Here is a 24359-nt window from a genome sequence, read left to right as displayed (position 1 = left end):
AGAGCCTTGTGTTTATAGCGCTGGATGTCAAAATGTGTCTGCCAGCCTGTTACAGAACAATCTTGTGGGAGAAGAATTGCTCTTTCTTTACGGTAACAAATGAACAAAGCTCATTTGGGTTTATCTTGAATAAGAAGTCAATTGTGTACCTTCTGATCAGGTATTTGGGGCAAGTTATTAGAAGAGACTGGCTGTTCATGGACTGGTTCTTTTAAATAAAATGTGTGCTGCCAGGTCTGTAAAGAATAATCTTTATGTTGTGAAATAGCTTTTTTGGAAGTTCTGGCATAAAATGCAATTATTTATATCAGCATGTGTCACTCGTGATCCAAATTCACTAGCTTCTTTATTTTTTAAACTTGGACGGGGAAGAAATCTTTATTTCTTGTGTAGCGTTAATTCTGCACTTTACCATTAATAGGTAATGATGCTTGGGTTAGTGTAAGAATTGCATATTATACTTCGTGGTGCAGATGAAATCAGAGCTGTTTTAACATTCTCCTTCCATTGTCATGTAAATAAGGTACTAGGGGTGTGCTTTCCCCCAGTATACGATGACATCCCTCTTCCCAAAAATAATACAAGGTTGGACACAAAAACTGATTACCCTGACGTTAAGATGGCCTGCCTGCCGTTCTGGGAGTTGCTCTTGTCCCTGCCAGGGGGAGGTAGTGAGTCCACCTACCTGCTTGGTCCTAAGGGCTGCTCATAATGTATAGTTGGGGCCTTAGTGACACACAAGTTGTATCTTTAGAAATCTTGGCTACTGAAAAACAGTTGGAATTTGCCTCCTTTAATGTACTGGTATTTGAACTGGGAGGTGAGACATGAGCAAAACCTTGACTGATGAAACAGTAATGTTTCATTACTTCATTACATTATTTCCCTACCTTACATTTTTGAGACAGATTCTAGACATGCGTGCCTCTACGTTGTTGGTACTGTAGCCTTCTCTTGCCAATCTGGCTGTTGACCTTGGTATGGCATTTAGGCTGTACATTGCACCACTGAGCATAGGACGTTGCCTTGTACTGCCTTGTACTGTCACACCACTGGTCTTATCAAGGCAATAGTGTCTACTGCAGGGGTCCTCAGCGTTTTTGAGCCTGTGGGCACATTTGGAATTCTGACATAGCATGGTGGGTGCAGTAACAAAATGGCTGCCACAGGAGGTGGGGCCAGCCGCACAATGATTGCCACAGCTCAATTTCAGTAAAAAAGATAAAGGTTCCCTGTGCAAGCACTGGGTCATTCCTGACCCATGGGGTGACGTCACATCCCGACGTTTCCTAGGCAGTAACACAGTGCAATTCCTTGTGCTGTGGTGGCAGCAGCTGCTAGTGCAGCCGAACAAATATTTTTTAAAATCTGCACAGCCAATCAGAAGCCTTACTGGGTGAAAAAGCCCTGCCTGGCCCCATCCACTTCCTAAAAACACTTGGGTGCCTGAACAGGTGTTGGTAGTAGGGTTGCCAAGTCCCTCTTCACCACCGGCGGGAGGTTTTGGGGGCGAAGCCTGAGGAGGGCAGGGTTTGGGGAGGGGAGGGACTTCGATGCCATAGAGTCCAATTGCCAAAGCAGCCATTTTCTCCAGGTGAACTGATCTCTATCGGTTGGAGATCAGTTGTAATAGCAGGAGCTCTCCAGCTAATACCTGGAGGTTGGCAGCCCTAGTTGGTAGGCACCATGGTGCTCATGGGTACAACATTGGTGAGCCCTGGTCTACTTTGCCCCACTTCGAGATCTCAGATCTTTCACATCCTTTTGTTTGCATGCAAAGCCAATGCCCCATCCCTGAACCTTGGTCTTTTCCCAGGCTGGGCAGCCTGCCACACTCCTTTGCAAAAGTGGTCCCTGGAAGATCTGGACTCCTATGGTATTCCTTACCCTTCTGCTTCCAAAACCACATGATGACAATATAAATTCGGTGGGCGGTAACGATTTTTTTTAACGAGAGAGAAAACCGATTTTGAAAAGCCAAAGCCTGGTGGTGAAGTCCAGTCCCTCACCTAGAAGAAGAAGAGTTGGTTTTTATATGCCAACTTTCTCTACCACTTAAGGGAGACTCAAACTGGCTTACAATCACCTTCCCCTCCCCACAACAGACACCCTGTGAGGTAGGTGGGGCTGAGAGAGCTCTAAGAGAGCTGTGATTAGCCCAAGGTCACCCAGCTGGCTTTGTGTGTAGGAGCGGGAAACAAATCCAGTTCACCAGATGAGCCTCCGCTGCTCATGTGGAGGAGTGGGAAATCAAACCCGGTTCTCCAGATCAGACTCCACCGCTCCGAACCACTACTCTTAACCATTATGCTGGCTCTCAAAGCCTAGTCACATGACGCAGCCTAGGGTTCAAAATGAAAGCTGCAGGCAGTGCTGGATTTACGTATAAGCTAAACAAGCTATAGTTTAGGGCCCCACTCTCTTGGCCCCCCCAAAAAATTTTTAAAGTTTGTTATGAATAAAAAATCATTTTAAGTTAGAGCTTAATAATTATTTCACTATTAATATAGACTCAATAAAGGAAGCCATGGCCTTCAATTTGCAAGATCTGAGCAAGGCTGTCAAAGATCTTTTGGACATTTTGGAGGACTTTCATTCATAGGGTCGCCGTGAGTCGGAAGCAACTTGACGGCACTGAACACACACTTCTTAATTGTATTTCAGTTCAACAATTACTTTGATAAAATAATTCACAGTGGGTAGCCGTGTTAGTCTGTCTGCAGTAGTAGCAGTTCTCTTACAAAGGAATTTCCGAGGGAGATTGGAAAGAGAAACTGCTGAATTACAGTTGATATTCAAATAAAGTCAATGCATTTACCTGGGCTGAATAAAGAGCTTGCATTCATGGCTCATTACCAATGTTGATTTCTCCACACCCATCTCTCCCCTGGACATGACAGACTCTTCTGCATACCACTCCTAATCCCATCATGCCTGCGATTCACATTTACGTACTGTTAACATTTACATACTAATGCTTGTCTGAATTCACTTTCCTCTACTTAAAGACAGATGGATTCACATTCTAGCTGTATCTGAAGAAGTGAGCTGTGGCTCACGAAAGCTCATACCCTACCAGAAAATATTTTTGTTAGTCTTTAAGGTGCTACTGGACTCTTGCCCTTTGATAAAATACATATTTTTGTTACGTGCAAATGGCTTTAGATACCTCTTAGGTCCATAAATTACCATATAGCATATATTCAACACACAAAAAACAGCGACAATTTGTCATTGACAAAGGACGGCCGGCCATATAAAGGGCCCCATGACCTTCAAAGGCCTTAGGGCCTCATCAAACCTCAGATATTTTTGGAGGGAGGCAGGAAAGGCAGATTTTTTGGGAGGGGCAGGAAAGGCAGATATTTTTTGGAGGGGGGCAGGAAAGGCAGATATTTTTTTTGGGGGGGTGCCAGGAAAGCCAAATATTTCTGGAGGGGGGCAGGAAAGGCAGATTTCTTTTGGGGGGCCAGGAAAGGCAGATATTTGGGGGGGGGCAGGAAAGGCAGATATTTTTGGAGGGGGGCAGGAAAGGCAGATTTCTTTTGGGGGGCCAGGAAAGGCAGATATTTTTGGAGGGAGGCAGGAAAGGCAGATTTTTTGGGAGGGGCAGGAAAGGCAGATATTTTTTGGAGGGGGGCAGGAAAGGCAGATATTTTTTTGGGGGGGGGGTGCCAGGAAAGCCAAATATTTTTGGAGGGGGGCAGGAAAGGCAGATTTCTTTTGGGGGGCCAGGAAAGGCAGATATTTGGGGGGGGGCAGGAAAGGCAGATATTTTTGGAGGGGGGCAGGAAAGGCAGATTTCTTTTGGGGGGCCAGGAAAGGCAGATATTTTTGGAGGGAGGCAGGAAAGGCAGATTTTTTGGGAGGGGCAGGAAAGGCAGATATTTTTTGGAGGGGGGCAGGAAAGGCAGATATTTTTGGGGGGGGCAGGAAAGGCAGATATTTTTGGAGGGGGGCAGGAAAGGCAGATTTCTTTTGGGGGGCCAGGAAAGGCAGATATTTTGGGGGGGGCAGGAAAGGCAGATATTTTTGGAGGGGGGGCAGGAAAGGCAGATATTTTTGGAGGGGGCCAGGAAAGGCAGATTTCTTTTGGGGGGCCAGGAAAGGCAGATTTTTTGGGGGGGCCAGGAAAGGCAGATTTCTTTTGGGGGGCCAGGAAAGGCAGATATTTTTTGGGGGGGGGGGCAGGAAAGGCAGATATTTGGGGGGGGGTCAGGAAAGGCAGATTTTTGCGGGGATGGGGGCAGGAAAGGGGCAGCCATGACATCACCCCCCCCCCGGGCTCCCTCCGCGCAAAGGCGAGAGGCGGCCGCAGGACGCAGGCGGGGATGTTGCAGCGCTCGCCCAGGAGTCTGCCCTTCCCTTGTCTCCTCCTCCTCCTCCTCCTCCTCCTGCGCCGCTGAGCTGCCCGCTCTCCCCCATCCATCCATCCACCCGCGCGCCCATGCGTGCGGGGAGCCGGGGCCGGGCCGGGGGCGCCGCGCAGCATGCCCTGGGCGGTGGGCTTCGCCTCTCCGCGCTCGTGCGTGGCGGACCTGAGCCGCAACCAGAGCCTGTGGCGCGCGGGGGGCGACGAGCCCGGGCAGGTGGTCGCCTTCCCGCTGCAGGACTCCGGCGGGGCCATGAGCGGGCTGGGCTCGGACTCGTGGTGGAAGAAGACCCTCTACCTGACCGGGGGAGCCCTGCTGGCCGCCGCCGCCTACCTGCTCCACGAGCTCCTGGCCATCAGGTGAGGAACGGGGAGGGGGGTTGTGTTTTTTTTTGGGGGGGGGGTGCGCTCCTTGTTGCGGTCGGCCATCGTGCCTCGATGGAGTGGCGACCGCCCGGCCGATTCGCCTTCATTCCCCCCGGCGTAGCCCAGGCCTCGATCTGAGCCAGGGATGAATGCCTCTGATCACACGCAGAGTGCTTTTGTCTCATCCCCGGGTGGGGGGGGGGGAGATTTAGACCCAACCAGGGATGAAGGGTGAGGGCCTTCAGGTCAGCAAGCCTGATTTACTGGGCAGGAGGGAGCCTCACCATCTCTTCGGTTATCCGTGGAAGTGTAAACCTGAGATTCACAACACTCATCTAGTCGAAAAGGGCCAGAGTCCAGCAGCACCTTAAAGACTAACACAAATATTTTCTGGCAGGGTCTGAGCTTTCGTGAGCCACAGCTCACTTCTTCAGATACAGCTAGAATGTGAATCCAGCTGTCTTTAAGTAGAGGAGAGTGAATTCGGACAAGCATTAGTATGTAAATGTTAACAGTACGTAAATGTGAATCGCAGGCGTGATGGGATGAGGCGTGGTGTGCAGAAGAGTCTGTGATGTCCAGGGGAGAGATGGGGGTGGAGAAACCAGCCTTGGTCATGAGCCATGAATGCAAGGTCTCATCTGTTATTGATGTTCTTTTCTGGTGTAACATTTCCACTGCTACATGGGTGGGTCTTTCTTCAGACATAGTCTTTCGGTGGCCTGCCTTGCAGGGGTTTGGTGGTAATGTGGACAGGATAACTCTGAATCTGCATATGAAAATTATGCTAAAATGCTGGAGCAGAGACCACTGGGAAGTTCTCTGGTATAAGTTCCATCGAATGAATGGGAGTTGCCCAACGGCAGTGCTAACGAGTTATAGGCCCTTAGACCCTAAACACAGAAGCATTTATGCTGTACAAATGCTAATATGTGCTTTTAGAGTAATGAGAATGTGCAGTGACGTTCCTTGGCCTTCAAAATGGAAATAAAATATGTATAATAACAAAACTGAAAATTCCTCAGTTTGATTTTCATTCATTATATGCCTTTTCTGATGGCATGAACACATGGAACTGCCTTCTACTGAATCAGACCCTTGGTCTATCAAAGTCAGTATTGTCTACTCAGACCGGCAGCGGCTCTCCAGGGTCTCAGGCTGAGGTCTTTCACATCACCTACTTCCTCTGTCCCTTTAACTGGAGATGCCGAGGATTGAACCTGAGACCTTCAGCATCCCAAGCAGATGCTCTACCACTGAGCCACAGCCCCTTCACAATATGTAACTAGTAGTGTTTTCAAGTTTTCTGGTTCTGAGCAAGATCAACTTATGGTTGTCGCAGGCCAAAAGCTGAATAGAAGAGCTCTGCCAGCACATCTGGTACTTTATATCTTACAGTCCGGTACTGTTCCAGTCATTATTGGGGATTATAGCCAGGAGTTCCTTTTGCCATTTGTTGTTCATCACCAAGCTATTGCAGTGCAGTGTCAGGTATACACAACACTAAATAAAAGTTAAGTAGATGTTCCTGTAGAATTGGTCTGTAGGAACCCCTGTAATGGGAGCGTCAAAGGGATAGAAACCCAGAAGGGAGATAGAGCTGAGGAATTGCTTCCTGTTGTCATGAATCAACAAGCAAGGCCAAAGATGCTCAGTTAGCAAACACAATTCTTTGGGAATTGAATATAATAAGCTGTCCTTCAAATCACTCATATGTCTTTTTATGCATTTATTTATTGATCCAGTGTCTTGGCTAAACCTGGAAGTTGTCTGGTCCAGGTCCAAGCTGGATCCCCATGGCTAAATCCACTGAGGCCATTTATGCTTGGGAGGTTCGGCCCCTAGATGCACATCTTCCCCATCAAAATGATCAAAACTCAACAATAAGTCCCCGTGCAGAGTTTTGAGAATTTGGATGGGGAAAACCTCACTTGCATACATGGCCTGAGTTTGTTTTTAAAATTGTCAAAAGGAGCGAAGGTATACATCTTAATTCCTGATGTGAAATGCAATTCGGGTGCCAACTTTGGTAGACAATTGCCATGATCCAATGGGCGTGTGCAGGACAGATGAGAAAGTGCTTTCAAAAGCTAATTTAAAAAAAAGTTTTTAATTTATGAAAACATTTCTCTTCTACTTTTCTCACCATTAAAGGAGATTCGAAGATTACAAGCCATTTGTATTATCCCACTGCTCACCTGTGTGGTAGGGAAAAAGGGGCAGGAGAGAATGAATCCAGCAGTATCGTCCTTCCCAAACAGCTGAATTGTGAGATTTAATTTTTTTAAGTGCTCTGCATTTGCAGCGTGGAAAGGGAAAGCAGACATGCATGTTCCATCTGTGAACGTGGTGACTGACCCTAGCAGACATTTTGGCCTTTTTGAAGTGCCCCGGTGCTCAGTCCCTTCCCCACCAGGACCTCCATTCACACCCTTTCTGCCCCCTTCCACATCTGCCTGTGCTCACAACCCCTCCCATGCTCACAGCCACCTACATGCCCTTTCCTCAATGGGCGTGTGGCTTGGGAGTGCCCCTGCTGTGATCATAAGGACCACTGTTTGTACCACCCACACATTTTCTCCTGGTGGTGTGGGGCAGCCCAGGTAGCCAGGAGCACAAAGAGTGGAATGCTTGCAGGTAAGAGAGTGAGGGAAGGGAGCACGGGCAGGTGGCAGAGGAGGTGTGCATAGGGTTGCCAACCTCCACGTACTAAGCAAAATCCAAGTTAGCCTGCTGCTACAAAGTACAGCTGAAGATTAACAGCAGTAAAGCCAGAACACATATATGCAATAATAATCATTGTTGTTGGAAAGTACAAATACACACATTACATATAGACACTGGCATAAACAACCCAGGACCCTATCACAAGATTCCTAAATGAAACAGTCCAAGATTAGAGACCATATATTTCTTGTAAAGTCGGTCTTCATATTAAGCCATATATTGTGAATTAGCTCTGAGTCTTGGTTTTTGGTTCTCTTGATCTGTGACAAAGGCATTACAGTCATACAGGGATCTGGTATTCTTCCTGTTTTGATTGATAAATCTTCTTCAGAACATAACATGGACTGCTACGTAGCTTGTTCACATGTTTGTGTGAGAGAATACTAGCTGGAGATCTCCTGCTATTACAACTAATCTCCAGCCAATAGAGATGAATTCACCTGGACAAAATGGTTGCGTTGGCAACTGGACTCTATGGCATTGAAGTCCCACCCCTCCCCAAACCCTGCCCTCCTCAGGCTCCGCCCCCCAAACCACCTACCGGTGGCGAAGAGGGACCTGGCAACCCTAGTGTGCAGGCAGAAATCAGTGTCAGCAAGCCCTGCCAGAAACCCGGCCCTGGCAGAAGCCCTATCTCAAGGTATGCTGATGCCAGCCCTGCCTGCCTGTGTGTTTCCTGGCACTAAATTGCTTCTTGAGTCTTAGGGATAAAATCCAAAGGGTCTTGAATGGAATAGGAAAACGAACAAGCAAAAACAAAACAACAACAGGGAACCTTCGTTTGCTCTTACCAGCAAAGTGCTCTTACTAGGGTTGCCAGGTCCCTCTTCGCCACCGGTGGGAGGTTTTTGGGGCGGAGCCTGAGGAGGGTGGGGTTTGGGGAGGGACTTCAGTGCCATAGAGTCCAATTGCCAAAGTGAACCGATCTCTATCGGCTGGAGATCAGTTGTAATAGCAGGAGATCTCCAGCCACCACCTGGAGTTTGGCAGCCCTAGCACTTACCAGAGTGCTGCGCTCATTCGGGGAAGGTGTGTCACAACTCTGTGTCCTTGGCTTAACCATAGACCCAGACTTAGGATAGAGAACAAAGAAGATGACTCATGCTTAGAAAGATCTGTCTCCGCTGAAATGGGAAATATGTTTCTCCCCCCCCCCCCACTAGCTTATACCACTTTCAGCAGCACTTTAGGTAACTGTGGCTGAGTGCATTAATGCCCGTAGAAAAACCAGGCACGACTCCAAGAGGCAAGTCAAGCCCAGAACAGGGCCATAAATGGACAAAGAATTGATATTATCAGGATGCTGTTTGGAACTTGTAACCTTTCTGTGTATAAATTATGGATTAACCACACAGTAGTCCTGAGAATCAGACACACTTCTTAGTGGTTTAAGATTCTAAATGCGGAAACATCTGATCTAAAGCAACGGATAAACAACCGAACTTAGATAAGAATGACCAGTCTGGAGTAAGACCAAACAGCTGTCATCTTGCTCACCATTGAATTACGTTGACCAATTTTCATTTTCACCAGTCCTCTTTGAAGAAGAGCACAGCAAGCTGTGCATGCTCCGAAGAGCTTCCTGAACTGTTACGTCTCTTGCCCTGGCAACAGAAATGGTGGCTGGAGGGTTGAGAGGAGAAAGAAAGAATCCCACAAAGAGTTCGGGAACTGGAACGTGTGGCTTGCCATGCTGTTTTTAAAGGCATTCTGAGGAAGGGGAGGTATACATTTCATTATCTCCTTACAGTTCTTGGGTGTGGGCAACAGTTGGTAGCAGTAAGTAGGCATCTTGTTGGGCACCAAGAGGCTAGCAGCAGACAGGGCAGGGCAGGGGGTTGCCTCCCCAAAACTCAAGTTGCCTCAAGTAACGTGCCTTAGATAAGAAGAAGAGGAGGTGGTTTATATATGCCGACTTTCTCTACCACTTAAGGCAGAACCCAACCGGCTTACAATCACCTTCCCTTCCCCTCCCCACAACAGACACCCTGTGGGGTAGGTGAGGCTGAGAGTGTGACTAGCCCAGCTGGCTTCATGTGTAGGAGTGGGGACACAAATCCAGTTCACCAGATTAGCCTCCGCCGCTCATGTGGAGGAGTGGGGAATCAAACCCGGTTCTCCAGATCAGACTCCACCGCTCCAAACCACCGCTCTTGAGCACTACACCACACTGGCTGATTATAGAGTTGGTCCTGGATTTAGATTTAGGATATTCATCTAACACAGTGTGACAGCTCTTTGTTCATTATGTCTATTTACAGTGTATCAGAATTTTAATGTTGTCGTAAGAATCCGTTTTTGAGCCTGTAACTATTGTTTCTGTAAGTGATCATCCTTCTTTTTATTTCCATTTGAGTCATAGCGTGTATGTTTTGAAGATGTTAAATGAATAATAGAGCAATCCTAAGCAAATTTGCACACTTCAAAGGACTGAGAAGGGTGTAACTCTGCTTAGGACTTTACTGTGTGGCTGCAACCCTGCATGTGCTTACTTGAGAGTAAGTGGCACTGAATTCAGTGGGATTTGCTTCTATGAAGATATGAGTGGGATTGGGATGTAAATTGGGATATAGTTTGCTTTATGGATCGAACCATGGAAGGGGACACATAATCAGAGATCCTGTGCCATATGATTTGCCCATTATTGTTAAATAAAGTCATTGTAAACAAGAGAAGTAGGTGTTTCTACACAGAAGGCAATATGAATGTGTGTCTTACACAATGACACAACTCAACCAATTTGCAAGAAGATCCTGATGTCCCTAATGGACAAAGGCTCTGGATGTTATGATCCTTGGAAATAGCTAAATACGTACTTCAAAAGTGGGAAGCAGTAGTTATGCCAAAATTGAAATATGGCCTAAAACAATGTTAGACCTTGAAGTCAAAGCTAAAACTGTCTTTTATAGACGAGAAACAAATGCGAAATATCATGACATTTGATCTCAATTTGTCAATTTTAGTTGGGCATCAACCTATGTGTGTATTAGGTTGCATACAGTATTTGATTATAGGGTTCCCAGGCAGTGTCTGGCAGCTGGCAGGAGGGTTGTGGGGAGCACAGTGTTTCAGCAGAAAAAATAATTTTTAAAAGCAGCCTTGTGTGCTTACTGGAAGTTCATAATGAAGTGACAAAGGGTAGATCTAGGAATCTCCAGAAACTCCATGTTAAAAACCATAGAGCTACCCTGGACGTTCTAGAGATTATTAGAGCTACCCTTTGTCACTTCCTGCATGAACCTCTGGTAAGCACATGATGCCGCTTTTAAAATTATTTTTCTCCCACTGCCAATTGGAGCAGGGGTGATAATGGGAACTGGGGTCAGGGATATCCCTGCCTCCACTGGGGGCTCGGCAGCCTTATTTATCCGGTCACTTCAGAGCTGTCCAGAGGTCCAGCTGCCCTGCCTCTGGACTGATAGTTGCTACCTGGAAGGACCTACCTCTGCCATCGTTGACCCCCCCCCCCCCCAGTGCAGCCAGACAGAGCCTTGCAGGCTGGGAGTTCGAGAGCAGGGAGAAAGAGGTGAGGGGGAGGAAGAAGGAAGGAGTGACGCCCGGAAAGAAATAGGAGGGCCAGCCTTTGTTTTGGCTGCAGGAGAGCGGGGTGGGGGGGGGAGTGGAAGTTCTATAAAAGTGGACAGGGGGAATCAGTTGAGGGAGAGGCAGGGAACTTGGGAGAGAGAAGAAAGCAAAGGATTAGGGTTGCCAACCTCCAGGTACTGTGCAAAAAATATATATAACAGAGTTGCTTTAGGGAAGGGCTTATTTAGAAATTGCAACCACTGTGGCTCAAAATCAAAACTAATATCGCTTTGTGTGTACAATATTTTCAACTACGTGCATTTGCTGGATATATATAATAAAGCACTGTAGAATAAAACTACTGCCAATGAACTATTGCCTTTGTATGACTTTCATGAAATTATTGTAATTCATTGCAACTCAAGAAGAGGACACAGAATTGGACACAGGTGGCTGAAGAAGGAACAAGATCTTTTACCGGAGACTTGTCCCACCTTTTTGTGTCCTTGTGTATGTTAACCACGTTTTTGCTAATGTTGTATGATATATTTTGTAACAAGCTGCTGATTTATCTGTCTTTTTGACTCAATGTAAGATGTATTGCATTGATCATATTCCTACCATTGTATGAAAGTAATACAAAGGAAATAGTTCATTGGCAGTAGTTTTATTCTACAGTGCTTTATTATATATATCCAGCAAATGCACGTAGTTTAAAATATTGTACACACAAAGCGATATGAGTTTTGATTTTGAGCCATAGTAGTCGCAATTTCTAAATAAACCTCCAGGTACTAGCTGGAGATCTCCCGCTATTACAACTGATCTCCAGCCGATAGAGATCAGTTCACCTGGAGAAAATGGCACTTTGGCAATGGGACTCTATGGCAATGAAGTCCCTTCCCTTCCCAAACCCCGCCCTCCTCAGGCTCTGCCCCCAAAATCTCCAGGTGTTTCCCAACCCAGAGCTGGCAACCCTACAAAGGATGCTGCCCGTCCAGCCTTCTTGTTCCCCATTTCTGAGGCCAGTGGGAGGCTGCAATATTGGGGCAAAAGAGGCAGAAGAGGACCCCCCCCCCCTTTAGGTGCAAGCAAACTCTCTCACAAGGGCCAAGCAGGAATTTTTTGGGACTGCCTCTTATTGGCTGTGAGAGAGTCTTTTTCCCCACTTGCTTCATACGGTATTAAGCAGTGGCGACTTGTTTAAATAAACCTGGATAGGATAGACTGGTAAAGTCCTAACTGAAGTGGCTGGTATGAAGCTGGCAGTAGCAATGGCCAAATTTGGATCCAGGATGGACTCACCCCAAGTTTTGGTAGGCTGCTTGCTGGCAGCATTTCAAACTAGAGTTAGGGTTGCACATCTGAAAATGCATAAATAAAAATGTGTGCCATTGATTTTTATTTTATTTTTTGGTTTAAGTTTCAAAATAAATACATTGAATATTTTAAAATAAAATAGGCAGGAAATCTTGGCAAGCCAAAAAAAAAAAAAGAGCCCTTTGTCGCCTTTCACTGATGTATGTATGATTTGCTGTGAATACCACAAGAAACTGAAAAAGAATATGAAAGACAATGCATGTTTGGGTAAACTATAGGGTGGTGATTGTTGTAGGCCAGGATTTGAAAATAACTATTGCATATGGTGCTGCAGTGTGCTTGTAAGCATTAATGAACCCATCTTAGGTAATGAAGACTCCCAGTTTTCTTGGGATGGCACCAGGCAAAGAGTTTCTGTTATGTATCTAAATCATCAGCATGAGAGGAATGTCCAGAGGGTATTTGGAAAAGTTAAATAATTATATTTATGGTAAGCAGGAGTAAACAGATTGTTGTCTATAATATCTGATAACTTTGGGCATCCATACAAAATATCTTCTAAATCAATCACTAGAATCATAATGTAAAAAAACAAGGTGGGGTAGTAGCTGATGCAAAATGGAGTGCCAGCCAAAGAGGATGGATTGCTCCTAGAATACTATTTGGGGTTGACCTGAGTCATCATAGGAGAAGATTCTTGTGACAACAGTGGCTAGCCAATGATCTAGAAAATCATTAGCTAGGGAATTATCTTTCTGTGGTTACTAATAGGAAATTGAGCACTGCAGCCATGGTCTGTGTTGGGTCTTTATGTGCTCAATTTGTACTTGGACACCACATGGAGGCACATGACCTCTTGGGTAGTAGAGATAGGATTCTTCTTTGCCTTCACTTTCAGAGTTCAGTGGGTTCAGCACTTGGCGATGTATTGTGTCCTAGGTCTCTGCATCGCTGTTCACCAAGCAGGACTTACTCAACGGATAACTGGTACCAAAACAGGAGACTTTAGAGCATGTCGTTCAGATAGATAAAGCCAAGTTCTGGTCAAGAGGAATGTGCCTGGGAGGAAAAAGTAGTCAGTGGCTATCATTGTTTCACTCTCACACTTCATAACTGCAATTATTTGAATGGATAGCAATTCCTTAGGCCAAATTCTGCTCCCGGTTCCCTGGCATTGTTGCTTTCTGGATTGTTGCTTTCTGGAATCTTGACCTTGCATCCTGGAAATACCTTTGAGCAAGTCCATGGCGAAGTGAAAGTTATGATGAGTTCAACCAGTTTGAAAGCAATGTTCCTTATGCAGGGACTGCTGAGGGGGGTGTCAGTGATTTAAACCCCACATATGGTGATGAAGATGTGTTAAGTGCACAATCCAAGCTGGTAATAAGCATGTTTGTAGGAGAGCCCCTGGTGCAAAGTTGATGGTGCAAGTGGGTGCCGAAGCAATAAGTGGAAGGAGAACTGACACTCCTGGCTAATTGTGGTCTTCTAGATCATGAATTTTTCTTCTTTGTGCTAAACAAGTGAAAGAATTGGAGGACCTCCTCCATTCCAGTGTTGCCCTTTGCACAACCTGCACAACCTGAGTAATGTTTATTAGTCTGTAGCCATTCTACCCCACAAGGCAACCTGTGCTTTCACTTTGCATGACACAGGAATTGTATGTATGAGTGAAGTGGTTAAGAGTACGAGCTGTGAGCCACTAAGGCTGTGGTTCGAAGCTCATTTTAGCTATGAACCGATTGTGTGACCTCAGAAAGCTTCTGTTGTTTGGACTCAGCCACACCCGCACACCCTAAATAGGGTTGCCAGCCTCCAGGTGGTAGCTGCAGATCTCCCGCTATTACAAATGATCTCCAGGAGATAGAAATCAGTTCCCCTGGAGAAAATGGCCACTTTGGCAATTGGACTCTATGGCATTGAAGTCCCTCCCCTCTCCAAACCCTGTCCTCCTCAGACTCCACCCCCAAAATCTCCAGGTATTTCCCAACCTGGAGCTGGCAACCCTAACCCTAAACCATATGTTGAACAGTTAGGAAAAGCACTCTATAAATACTGTTGTGACTAAGACATTTTGAGTTGTGAGGCCCAGAGAATCACAATAGATCCCCCAAAAGTAAAACTCCTGATTTTCAGGATTCCTTGTATCAACCTCCTAGAATAAGCCGAATACCCACATTGCTAAATTTGTATTTCGGCTTTATTTCCAGGTTTACTGTATTTCGGGTTTATTTCCGGATCCATTATAATCTATGGGGATTTTTTCGAAGCTCCTGTGGGGGCATTTTTGGAGGAATAGTTCCCAAAATTTCAGGGTAGCTTCAAGGGACTCTCCTTGCATGAACCCTGATGCTTGGTGAAGATTGGGTCAGGGGGTCCAATTTTATGGGGTCCTGAAGGGGCTGACCCTCCTCCATAGAGAAAATTCTGAACCAAGGTAGCCAGATGTCTAAGCCAAAAGCCATTTTTCCGCAACCTTTATCATTTTTGCATATTTAAGCCAGTTGCATATATTTGTATAAATGGGTTAGAGGCAAAGAGCTGTACTGGTTAATAATGTCAAGATATCCTGGGGTTACTGAAATCTTGCCTAGTGTCTCTTCTCAGGTAGGATGAAGTGGCAGCTTTAGGCCAAAGGGCAGCAGCTGGCAGTGGGTAGACACATGTCTATTTGTTTCCTAAAGCAGTTGCTGTAAGGTGGTGTCATCTTGTCCAACATGTTGCCTCTCTAGCACAATCACTCTAGGAAACCTGTTCACAATGTGAATGCCTGCTAGAAGCTTAGATGTGCTTCTGCTGCTGCTGGAGAAGGAGGAAGCTGATCCCGTGCCGGGGGCAGGGAGGGGGTAAGGAAGAGGCAACACTGCAGCCATATTTGCACTCCCAAGATCTTACCAGGCATTTTGCACACACTTTCAAACCTATCTTTGCGTCTCTAAAGGCCAGAATCCTGCTTTGTTTCGTTTTTAACGTTTTGAAATGCTGAAGATGCTGGATTTTTTGCCTAACGTTGCCTACTTGCCGAACTTGGATAGTAAAATATATACAACTCTGCATACCTTTATTCTAAAATAAATCTCTCCCTGGAGGAATACCACAGCAAGGGAATACCAACCGGACTCCAGGCACTAATGAGAGAAGAAGCAGATGAAAGGAATAAGGTTCCCCCTTCTTGCCAGAAAGGACTCTGTTCCAACTCCAGTTGCTCTAATACTGCTGAAGTGTGGGAAAGGACTCTCTGTAGTGTGCCACCAGTCAGAGGGCAAAGGGCCACTGTGTGGCTGTACCCACTCGTTCCCAGGAAGCTTACCCTGGTAAGGGAAGACCAACTAGTCGCCCAATATGATATAAATGCTGACTCTGGTTGTTTATGCATGGGTACTTTCACTCACATTTGCCCCTGGTCTGCTTCAGTTGCTCCTTGGGGTTATGCATGAGTTTTTCGTCCATTAGAGATGACCCCGCTGCCAGCCCTCATAAATCCCAAGACTTCCCATTCCTCTATTAACTCGATTCTTCCACCCACCCAGCCCGAGCTCAGCCTGGGTGAATCCCCATGCATAAGGCAAAGTGCAGGACACAGAAGCCTGGGGGAGAGATCTTTCTCTCACAGAGAGCACTACAGCCAATTACAAAGCAGTGTGTCAAGGGGTGGGCATTAAAATACTTCCTGCTTCTTTCTGAGCAAAAGAAAGGATTGTAGAAATGAGGCTTGCCCCCCCCCAATTCCTTTTAAAGAGCTCCGTTTTTTAAAACGCTTTTTTATGTGGCAATTGGGTTTCCAGGGGGACGGGGACTTTTCTCGCACAGTAAGCACTACAGCCAATTACAAAGCAGCATTTCAAGGGGCAGGGACTCGAATGCTTCTTGATTCAAGCTTGGAGACTGCTGGTGCATAGATTCCCAATAAGAAAGGGTGGGTCCAGCAAGCAACGAACCTCAGGTACAACTCCCATGCATAAACAACCAATGTCAGACAGGTTTCCCAACCCTGCCATTTCCTTTCCCTTTTGTGTCTTGAATTTTTATTTCGATCATTTATTAGGGTTGCCAACCTCCAGGTACTAGCTGGAGATCTCCTGCTATTAGAACTGATCCCCAGCCAATAGAGATCAATTCACCTGGGGAAAATGGCCGCTTTGGCTATTGGACGGTATAGCATTGAAGTCCCTCCCCAAACCCCGGCCTCCTCAGGCTTCATCCCAAAAACCTCCTGCCGGTGGTGAAGAGGGGCTCGGCAACCCTATCGTTTATGCATGGAAATTTTACCTAAGGTTCATTGCTCGCTGGACCCACACTTTCCTGTTGGGAATATATACACCAGCAGTCTCCAAGCTAAAATAAAAAAGTATTTGAGTCCCCGCCCCTTGAAATGCTGCTTTGTAATTGGCTGTAGTGCTTACTGTGAGAGAAAAATCCCCCCCCCAAACCCAATTGCCGCATAAAAAAGCATTTTAAAAAATGGAGCTCTCTAAAAGGAACGGGGGGGGGATTCAAGTTTCGTTTCTAAAAAGCTTTCTTCTGCTCAGAAAGAACTCTGAGGAAACAGGAAGCATTTGAATCCCTGCCCCTTGACACTCTGCTTCGTAATTGGCTGCAGTGCTGTCTGTAAGAGAAATGCCACTCCCCCAAGCTTCCATGTCCCACACTTTGCCTTATGCATGGTGATTTCACCCGGGCTGATTTCTGGGGAGATCGATGAGTCAGGTTATTAGAGGAACGGCAAGTCTCGGGATTTGCGAGAACTGGCGATGCGGTCATCACTAATGGATGAAAAACTCATGCATAACTCCAAGGAACAACCAAGACAGACTGAGGGCAAACGTCAATGAAAGTACCCATGCATAAATGACCTTTGTAAACCTGAGGACAAGGCTCATGCTTCTTGTTTCTTTAGGACAGGGGTGGGGAACGTCAGGCCCGGGGGCTGTTTAAGGCCCGTGAAATCATTTGGTCTGGCCCTTTGTGGGTCCTGGCAGATCTCTAGCTCAGAAGGATCTAAGACTGGCGAGCCGCCACCTCCCGCGGACAGGAATAGCCTCTATTCAAGGTGGATGTGAGTTTGTTTTGCTGAGAAATGGCACCTTCCCCCCCCCTTGCAGAAGAGTCGTTAGCTATGGAGGTGCTAGGACCGCCCAAGAAACTGTGTTAACCCTTTCCCACCCAGGCCATGGAGAAACGTATTCCCGGTTGGATGCCTGCCTGCTTGCCCACGCTGGGAGAGGTTAAAAGGGGCAGGGCCAAAATGCACCGGGGGGGTGGATTCTTAGCCAGTGTGTCCTCATTTCACCCCTGCAGGCGGAGGTAACAGGAGCCCGCTGTAGAATCCAGACCCGACCATGCGGAGCAGGAGCAACTCCGGCGTGTGGCTGGACAGCTATGCCCGGCTGATGCAACAGACCATCCTGTGCCACCAGGTGGGCAAGTGCACCACCGGTTGGATGCCTGTCTGATTGCCCGCGCGAGGGAGGGGGTCATCTCGGGCAGCTGCCTACTTGGGGGCTAATTTTTAAGTTGATAATTTTGTATGGCCGGCGAATGATGTTATAAATATCCAAATGGCCCTTGGCGGAAAAAAGGTTCCCTACCCCTGCTTTAGGAGATCATCCTAGGGTTGCCAGCAGGGCCTAGCAACCAGCAGGAGACTAAGAGGATGGGGACATGGGAAGCAGCCATCGACAATGGCGTGATATCGCTTCTCGGAAACCCCAGGAGAAATGTCACACCTCTCTAGGAATCTCTGAAAACGCTGTAATAAAACCTATGGTGGACTGACATCACTTCCGGATTTTACTTGGAAGGGATGTCACTCTGTCAGCCTGATGGCCATTAAAAATTTTTTTCTCCTGCACTGCTCATAGCAGCAGGGGAAAATGGGAGCCAGGGGCAGGGAATTCTCTTCCCCTGACAGAGGTATGGCAAACCTAAACTATTGTCATTTGAAAAGCAAGGTATCAAAAGTATTAATAAATACTCTCTGAAGAACCTCATGCTGAAATCAGTTTGTGCTGTCATAAGGACTGGAAGCTTGCTTCAAAGAAATTAACATGGGATTTTCAGCATTCTCATCTTCTGACTGAGCCAGATTAAGACACGCAGAGACCCCGAGACCCCATAACATTACTAAAATGTGTACTATTCTATTACTTTTTAGTATCATTTTTATTTAGCAGCCCCTCATAATTACCCCCAGCTTGCCGGGGGTAAAGGGAAGATGACTGGGGAAGGCATTGGCAAACCACCCCATAAAACAAAAGTCTGCCTAGGAAACGTCGGGATGTGACGTCACCCCATGGGTCAGGAATGACCCGGTGCTTGCACAGGGGACCTTTACCTTTACATGCTTTGAGGCCCTTAACTGTGATGTGCTTAGTTTGTGTGTAAATCCATCTATGCCTCATAGCATCTCATATCTTTTGAGAAACTACACATTATCTTCTCTTGCACTTTATGCATACTGGGTTGATCTAAAAAAACCATAGTATTCTGATGCGATCTGGAGCGCTGCAGGGAATTTGTTGTCATTTGACACGGACTAAAAAGGAATAAAAGCTTTTGTCTTGAGCAATTTCTGGCCACTATGACAATTCTTCATGTTATGCTGTAGTATAATATGTAAAGTAGTTTAACTCTATGGCCTCTGTGTATTTAATAGTGGAAGCCTTTTAGATATTTTAATATCCCAAGTAGCTTGGCTTCCTGTCTGTATTTTTGTCCTTGCCGTCCAAAGGGCTTTTAGTGATTTCAGACTTAATGAAAAAAAAATGGCAGGCAGCCTCTTCAAACAGCTGAATATTCTGCCTCAGCAATTGCATCCCGCTCTGTGCCTTTAACGTATTGATGCTATATAACACATTTTGTGAAACTCATTTGCTTGTTTATTTATAGGAAAGAGCAAGAGGTTGATTCGAAAGATGCTATCATACTGCATCAATTTTCAAGGCCAAACAACGGCATTCCCAGTTTATCTCCTTTCTGTTTGAAAATGGAGACTTATTTAAGGATGGCTGATTTACCCTACCAGGTAAAAAGGTGCATGTTATATTCTGTTGTACTTTGAACTCCCTAGAGGCATACTGATAGGCTTCCTATTTCCCCTCTGGGAGGAGAGAATTACTAGCCTCCAGCCAATTTATTCCCCTGAGGAACATGAGAATGGGCCTCCAAATAGTGATGTTCGAGGAATTTTCCCTTCTATGATAAAGTCCATAGAGACTAGGGGCAGCAGCCTAGAGCATTACTTGGAAGTGACATCACCTCCTCCCCAAACTCTAACCTCCCCAGACAACGCCCTCCAAATCTCCCAGCATTTGCTAAGGCCATGTTGGGAATAGGGTTGCCACTTACCCAGTAATGGCAGAGGACCTCCAGGTGATGGTCCCTGTCCCCCATCCTCCCTCAGCGGAGGAGCGGGGATGGGAGGTGGAAAACAGGGCATGGAAGTCACTTTCTGTTTCAGAACATTTAGTGACATCATAACACTATAGGATTTTAAAAAATCTCTATGGTTTTACCACAGAGATTTTTAAAAAAATGTCTAGAGTTATGTCACTTCCAAAAAGCCCCCTCCCCCCCCCCGTGCTCCTGGAAATTGCTGGCTTTCCTAGTTGAGTACCCTACAAACTGCTGCCACCCACTTTAGTGGACCATAGGGTTGCCATTTGCTTGCTTGTGGTGAGCAACCCCCTCCAGTGTTCCCCATCCCCTGCCCTCACTCAATGGAGTTATGTGGGGGGGGGGGAGTGGGAGGCTGGGGAACCAGTAGTGATGTTGCTATATTGCGTGACTGTCTAGGAATTCCCCCAATCTCTGTGGTCTTTACCATACAGATTGGGGAATTTCTAGAGTGTTGCTTGATGTGGTGATATCACTTCTGGATCTTCACCCAAGTGATGTTGCCGCATTGCACAATGCTCCCTTTTCCAATGCCCCGTTCCCAAAAGCTCCCAGTCTGTGAGGTCTGTTCCTGGCAACTTTAGCACAGAACTAATTTTGTGGTGGACAAAAGTATTTTGTCTTTTGAGTTGTCTAAAAGCCAACCCAAATGCCTTTAGAGTTATCTAAAATCAATTTTATTATGTGTGCATACATGATTGCTCACTGGAAATTACCTCCATTTCAAAATAGCACTCCTCCGAGAAAGGTTATCCAAGAGAATTGTTTGCGTTTCCCTTAAGTTGTAAGGTCTGATCTGGACACAGGCTTGGGGCTATGGCTTTTCCCAGCTGTTTCAGCCCCAGTCTTTTCATCTGCCCCTCTCCATTACTATCTGTGCATCATAGCTAGAGCCTTTGCAGATAAGGAAGGAATTGATGAAAGGACTGAGTGAATAACTGAGCAGGAGAAAGTATGCCTGCCTCCTCTTGCAGTTGAGCAGCAGTTTCAAATCTGTGTGTAAATTGGACTAGTCTATCAGAGGATTCCAGGAAGAGTACCAAGAAGTGTACCAGCATATGTGTATGTCTCTGTGTGTAGTGGGCATGCGCAGAAACATTTCTTATACACTTCATGTTGTTAATTACTCATACGATCTTTGCAGCTTGAAAAGTGTTTGACAACCATTTTGTCTTTCATCCCTAACAATCCTTTGAGGTGGAATGCTATATTCCAAAGTGAAGAGAATGGTCAAACTGAGGGTGGGCCTTAAACCAAGGCCAATCAGTCAACACGTTGCCAAATAGGAATTTGAACCCAAGTTATATTGTGGGTTTGGTTTGTGAGTTATTTATTTTTTTCCCTTCCTTCCTTCCTTCCTCTTTTTTTTTTTTTTTTAGAACTATTTTGATGGAAAGCTTTCTCCTCAAGGAAAAATGCCGTGGATTGAATACAATCGTAAAAAAGTATCTGGCACAGAGTTCATTATTGATTTTTTGGAAGATAAGCTGGGAGTGAATTTAAACAAACACCTTGGCCCACATGAAAGAGCAGTTTCTAGAGCAGTAACGAAGATGGTAGAGGAGCACTTCTACTGGTAAGTTGCCATGGAAAGTGTTCTCTCTCTCTCTCTCTCTCTCTCTCTCTCTCTCTCTCTCTCTCTCTCTCTCTCTCTCTCTCTCCCTCCCTCCCTCTCTCTCTCCCTTTCTTTCCTTCCTTCCTTCCTTCCTTCCTTCCTTCCTTCCTTCCTTCCTTCCTTCCTTCCTTCCTTCCTTCCTTCCTTCCTTCCTTCCTTCCTTCCTTCCTTCCTTCCTTCCTTCCTTCCTTCCTGGAATTCATTGTTTCCATACTTGTGGGCAGTACAATTTGAGGTTAGTATTATCTTGCTACAAAAAGATGTTTTGATTATTGTGTAGGGTAGCCAGCCCAGGAGACTGGGGGGTGGAACTTACCCAAATGGCTTACCCATAGCTTTTGCAAGCCCTTGATGTGCCCTTGGACACGTGAGGTGAAACTTCAGCCATCATACATACACAAAGGAGGAGAAAAAAATGTGAAAACTGGGTTTTAGCCATGAAATTCAAAAGGTATAATCTGTAACATTCTTAGCAAAACTCAAAGGTATACTATAAACAACATAACTGTTCACAACAGATGTAATTGGTGATAGCACAATATTTCTAGTTATGTTGAAGTAGTTTTCAGTAGTGGGTGGGGAGGGAAGGCTCCATGGTATAACCTGATCTTGTCAGATCTCAGACGTTAGGGTCAGTACTTGGAAGGGAGAATACCAAGGAAGACTCTGCAGAGGAAGGCAATGGCAATGTCAAGTCACACCCGACTTATGGCGATGTCAAGTCGCACCCGACTTATGGCGATCCCAGCAAGGGGTTTTCAAGGCAAGTGAGAAGCAGAATGGCAAACCCCTTCTGCTTCTCACTTGCCTTGAAAACCCCTTGCTGGGATCGCCATAAATCAGGTGTGACTTGACAGCACATTACACACAGTGGGTGTGGGGAAAGTATAATTCCGGTTTAGGTCTTGCTGAATACTATCAAACCTATTAATATAGTTAGTTGTTTAAAATATTTATATGCTGTTTTCTCCTGAGCATCTCAGGACACAAGATGGGTAACGAAAATCTGGAAACAAATAAAAAAACAACAGATATAGAATAATTAAAAACCAATCTTAAAATACCGTATGCCTCCCACCAGCAGTATATTCTCCCTATTTTGTAATAACTGTTTTTCAGCCATTCTGCAAAGCCAGGAGAGTATGAGTCCCCTTTGCCTCTTCTGGGAGGCTGTTTCAGAGGCATGTGGGAATCACTGAAAAGACTCAAGCCTGGACTGTTAACAAAGGTACCTTAGACAAGGGGGTACTGACAGTGGACTTTGCTGATAGTGTTGCCAGGCCTCGTGCTATGGCAGGATGCCTCCTGCCATTCATCACTGCTGCCTGCCATTGCTTGGAGTGGTGGCGAGACAATTAAAAAAAAAAAAACCAGCACTGGCATCTGTTGTAGTAGGTCACTTCCAGGTAACCCATAGGGTTTCCTCAGATTCCTAGAGCTATACTTTGTCACTTCTGGGTTGTACCCAGTAGTGACAAAGTGACATCAGCAATGTCACTGATGTCACATGTCCCCAACGTCCCACTCCCAACTCTTCCACCGGTTACCAGGTTCAGCCTGGCCACCCTATTTGTCAAGAAGAATGGCGCTGCCACATGGGAACATGGAAGGAAAGGCAGTCTTTCAAGAATGTGGGCTCCAGGTCAAGAAGGGTTTTAAAGGAGGGCCTCAACACTTTGAATTGGACGTGGAAACTAATTAGTAGCCAGGTAGTATCTTTGGGCAGCCTCTCTAGCAAGATCAGAAACAGGCCAGCCAATAACAAAGCCCCACAGAAAGGGATAGGGTTTCTGCTCCAAGAGGAATCACTGGATTGGATTAGTACTATCTGGAATGGGGAAAGAGCACCTATCCATGTAAGAATTATAGCAAAAAACAATAAAACCCAAAGCGGGAGTTACATTTGCTTGTCCAGGAGCAAGCAGGTTGCGGGGGAGGGAGGTTCCTTGATGGACTGGCCCATGTCAGGCCAACATGGCTCAGGATCTGTAAGCCTGTAAACTACGGAAGCAGTTGATTCTGGCTGCATTAGCTTTTTGTATTATTTTATCTGTTTTTCATTGTCCTGTGTGTATGAAAGCCTTCTGTTGTTTTTCTTCTCCTGCAAGTAATTGCATCCCCTTCCCTTCTTATTCAGTCGTCCCCAAATAAAATTAGAATTTAATTTTTAAGAGAGGCTGTGTCATGTCGAGATCATTTGGGTGCAAAAAGAATGGGATTTTGTGTAGGCCATCTCTTTAGTGAGCTAGGCTGCATGTTTAACTGAATGACATATGTCTGTGTGATAGAGAGAGGCAGAAGTAGGCTTGTCAGACTGTGCCTCAGATCTCAAAGTGCGAAGTGGTGGAGGCTACCCGATGAATATGTGTGGGCGATTGTTTCAGGGGCAGGAAATAGCCAAATGGGCTCCAGGAAGGCTGGGGAAGTATGGCCCCTCATCTCAGCCCCCCCCCCGCCCTTCCAGAGGAGCTTGAACTGGATCTCACAGTAGGAGTGACATTGTCCTATCTGTTCGTCGCAGATAACCAACAGGCTGGCAAATTTTGCACCAGCTGCAGTTTCTGAATAATTTTTGAGAGCAGCCTCATGCAGAACTCGTCACACGAATTTAGCCTCGAGGTGACTGAAGCATGGACCAGTGTGGCTAGATCAGGAGGGGAAATTGAGGGAAGATGGCTGCCAGCTTGAAACACCTAGCCTGGATGTTTTTCTCTCTCTCCTGCTGCAGGTATAGGGTTGCCAAGCCCAGTCTGGCAACCAGCTGGAGACTGGAGGGAGCCAGGGACATGGGTGGTGGTTGCCATCAGCATGACACAACTTCTGGGAAAACCCCAAAGTGCTGTCAGTCCCCTTTGGAAATCACTGAATCGTGGAGTGTTGGCATGGGTGTGACATCACTTCTGTGATTTCCTTGAAGTGACATGGTGCCATTTTCTCTCTCTCCTACTTAGAATCATAGAATCATAGAGTTGGAAGGGACCACCAGGGACATTTAGTCCAACCCCCTATACAATGCAGGAAATTCACAACTACATCCCC

General features: G+C 46.1%; 1 protein-coding gene across 1 annotated transcript in view; it reads left to right on the top strand.

The window, feature by feature from the left end:
• Nucleotides 1–4490: 4490 nt before the first annotated feature.
• Nucleotides 4491–24359, top strand: part of FAXC (failed axon connections homolog, metaxin like GST domain containing) — a 30945-nt gene continuing 11076 nt past the window's right edge. The window contains exons 1-3 of the mRNA XM_056856294.1: nucleotides 4491–4732; nucleotides 19199–19334; nucleotides 21085–21281. Of these exons, the coding sequence (XP_056712272.1) occupies nucleotides 4491–4732; nucleotides 19199–19334; nucleotides 21085–21281 (575 nt within the window). The remainder of the gene's footprint in view (nucleotides 4733–19198; nucleotides 19335–21084; nucleotides 21282–24359) is intronic.

This window comes from Euleptes europaea, chromosome 10, assembly GCF_029931775.1.
Source record: "Euleptes europaea isolate rEulEur1 chromosome 10, rEulEur1.hap1, whole genome shotgun sequence".
Lineage (NCBI taxonomy): Eukaryota > Metazoa > Chordata > Lepidosauria > Squamata > Sphaerodactylidae > Euleptes > Euleptes europaea.
This window is presented reverse-complemented; position numbering and strand designations above follow the sequence as displayed.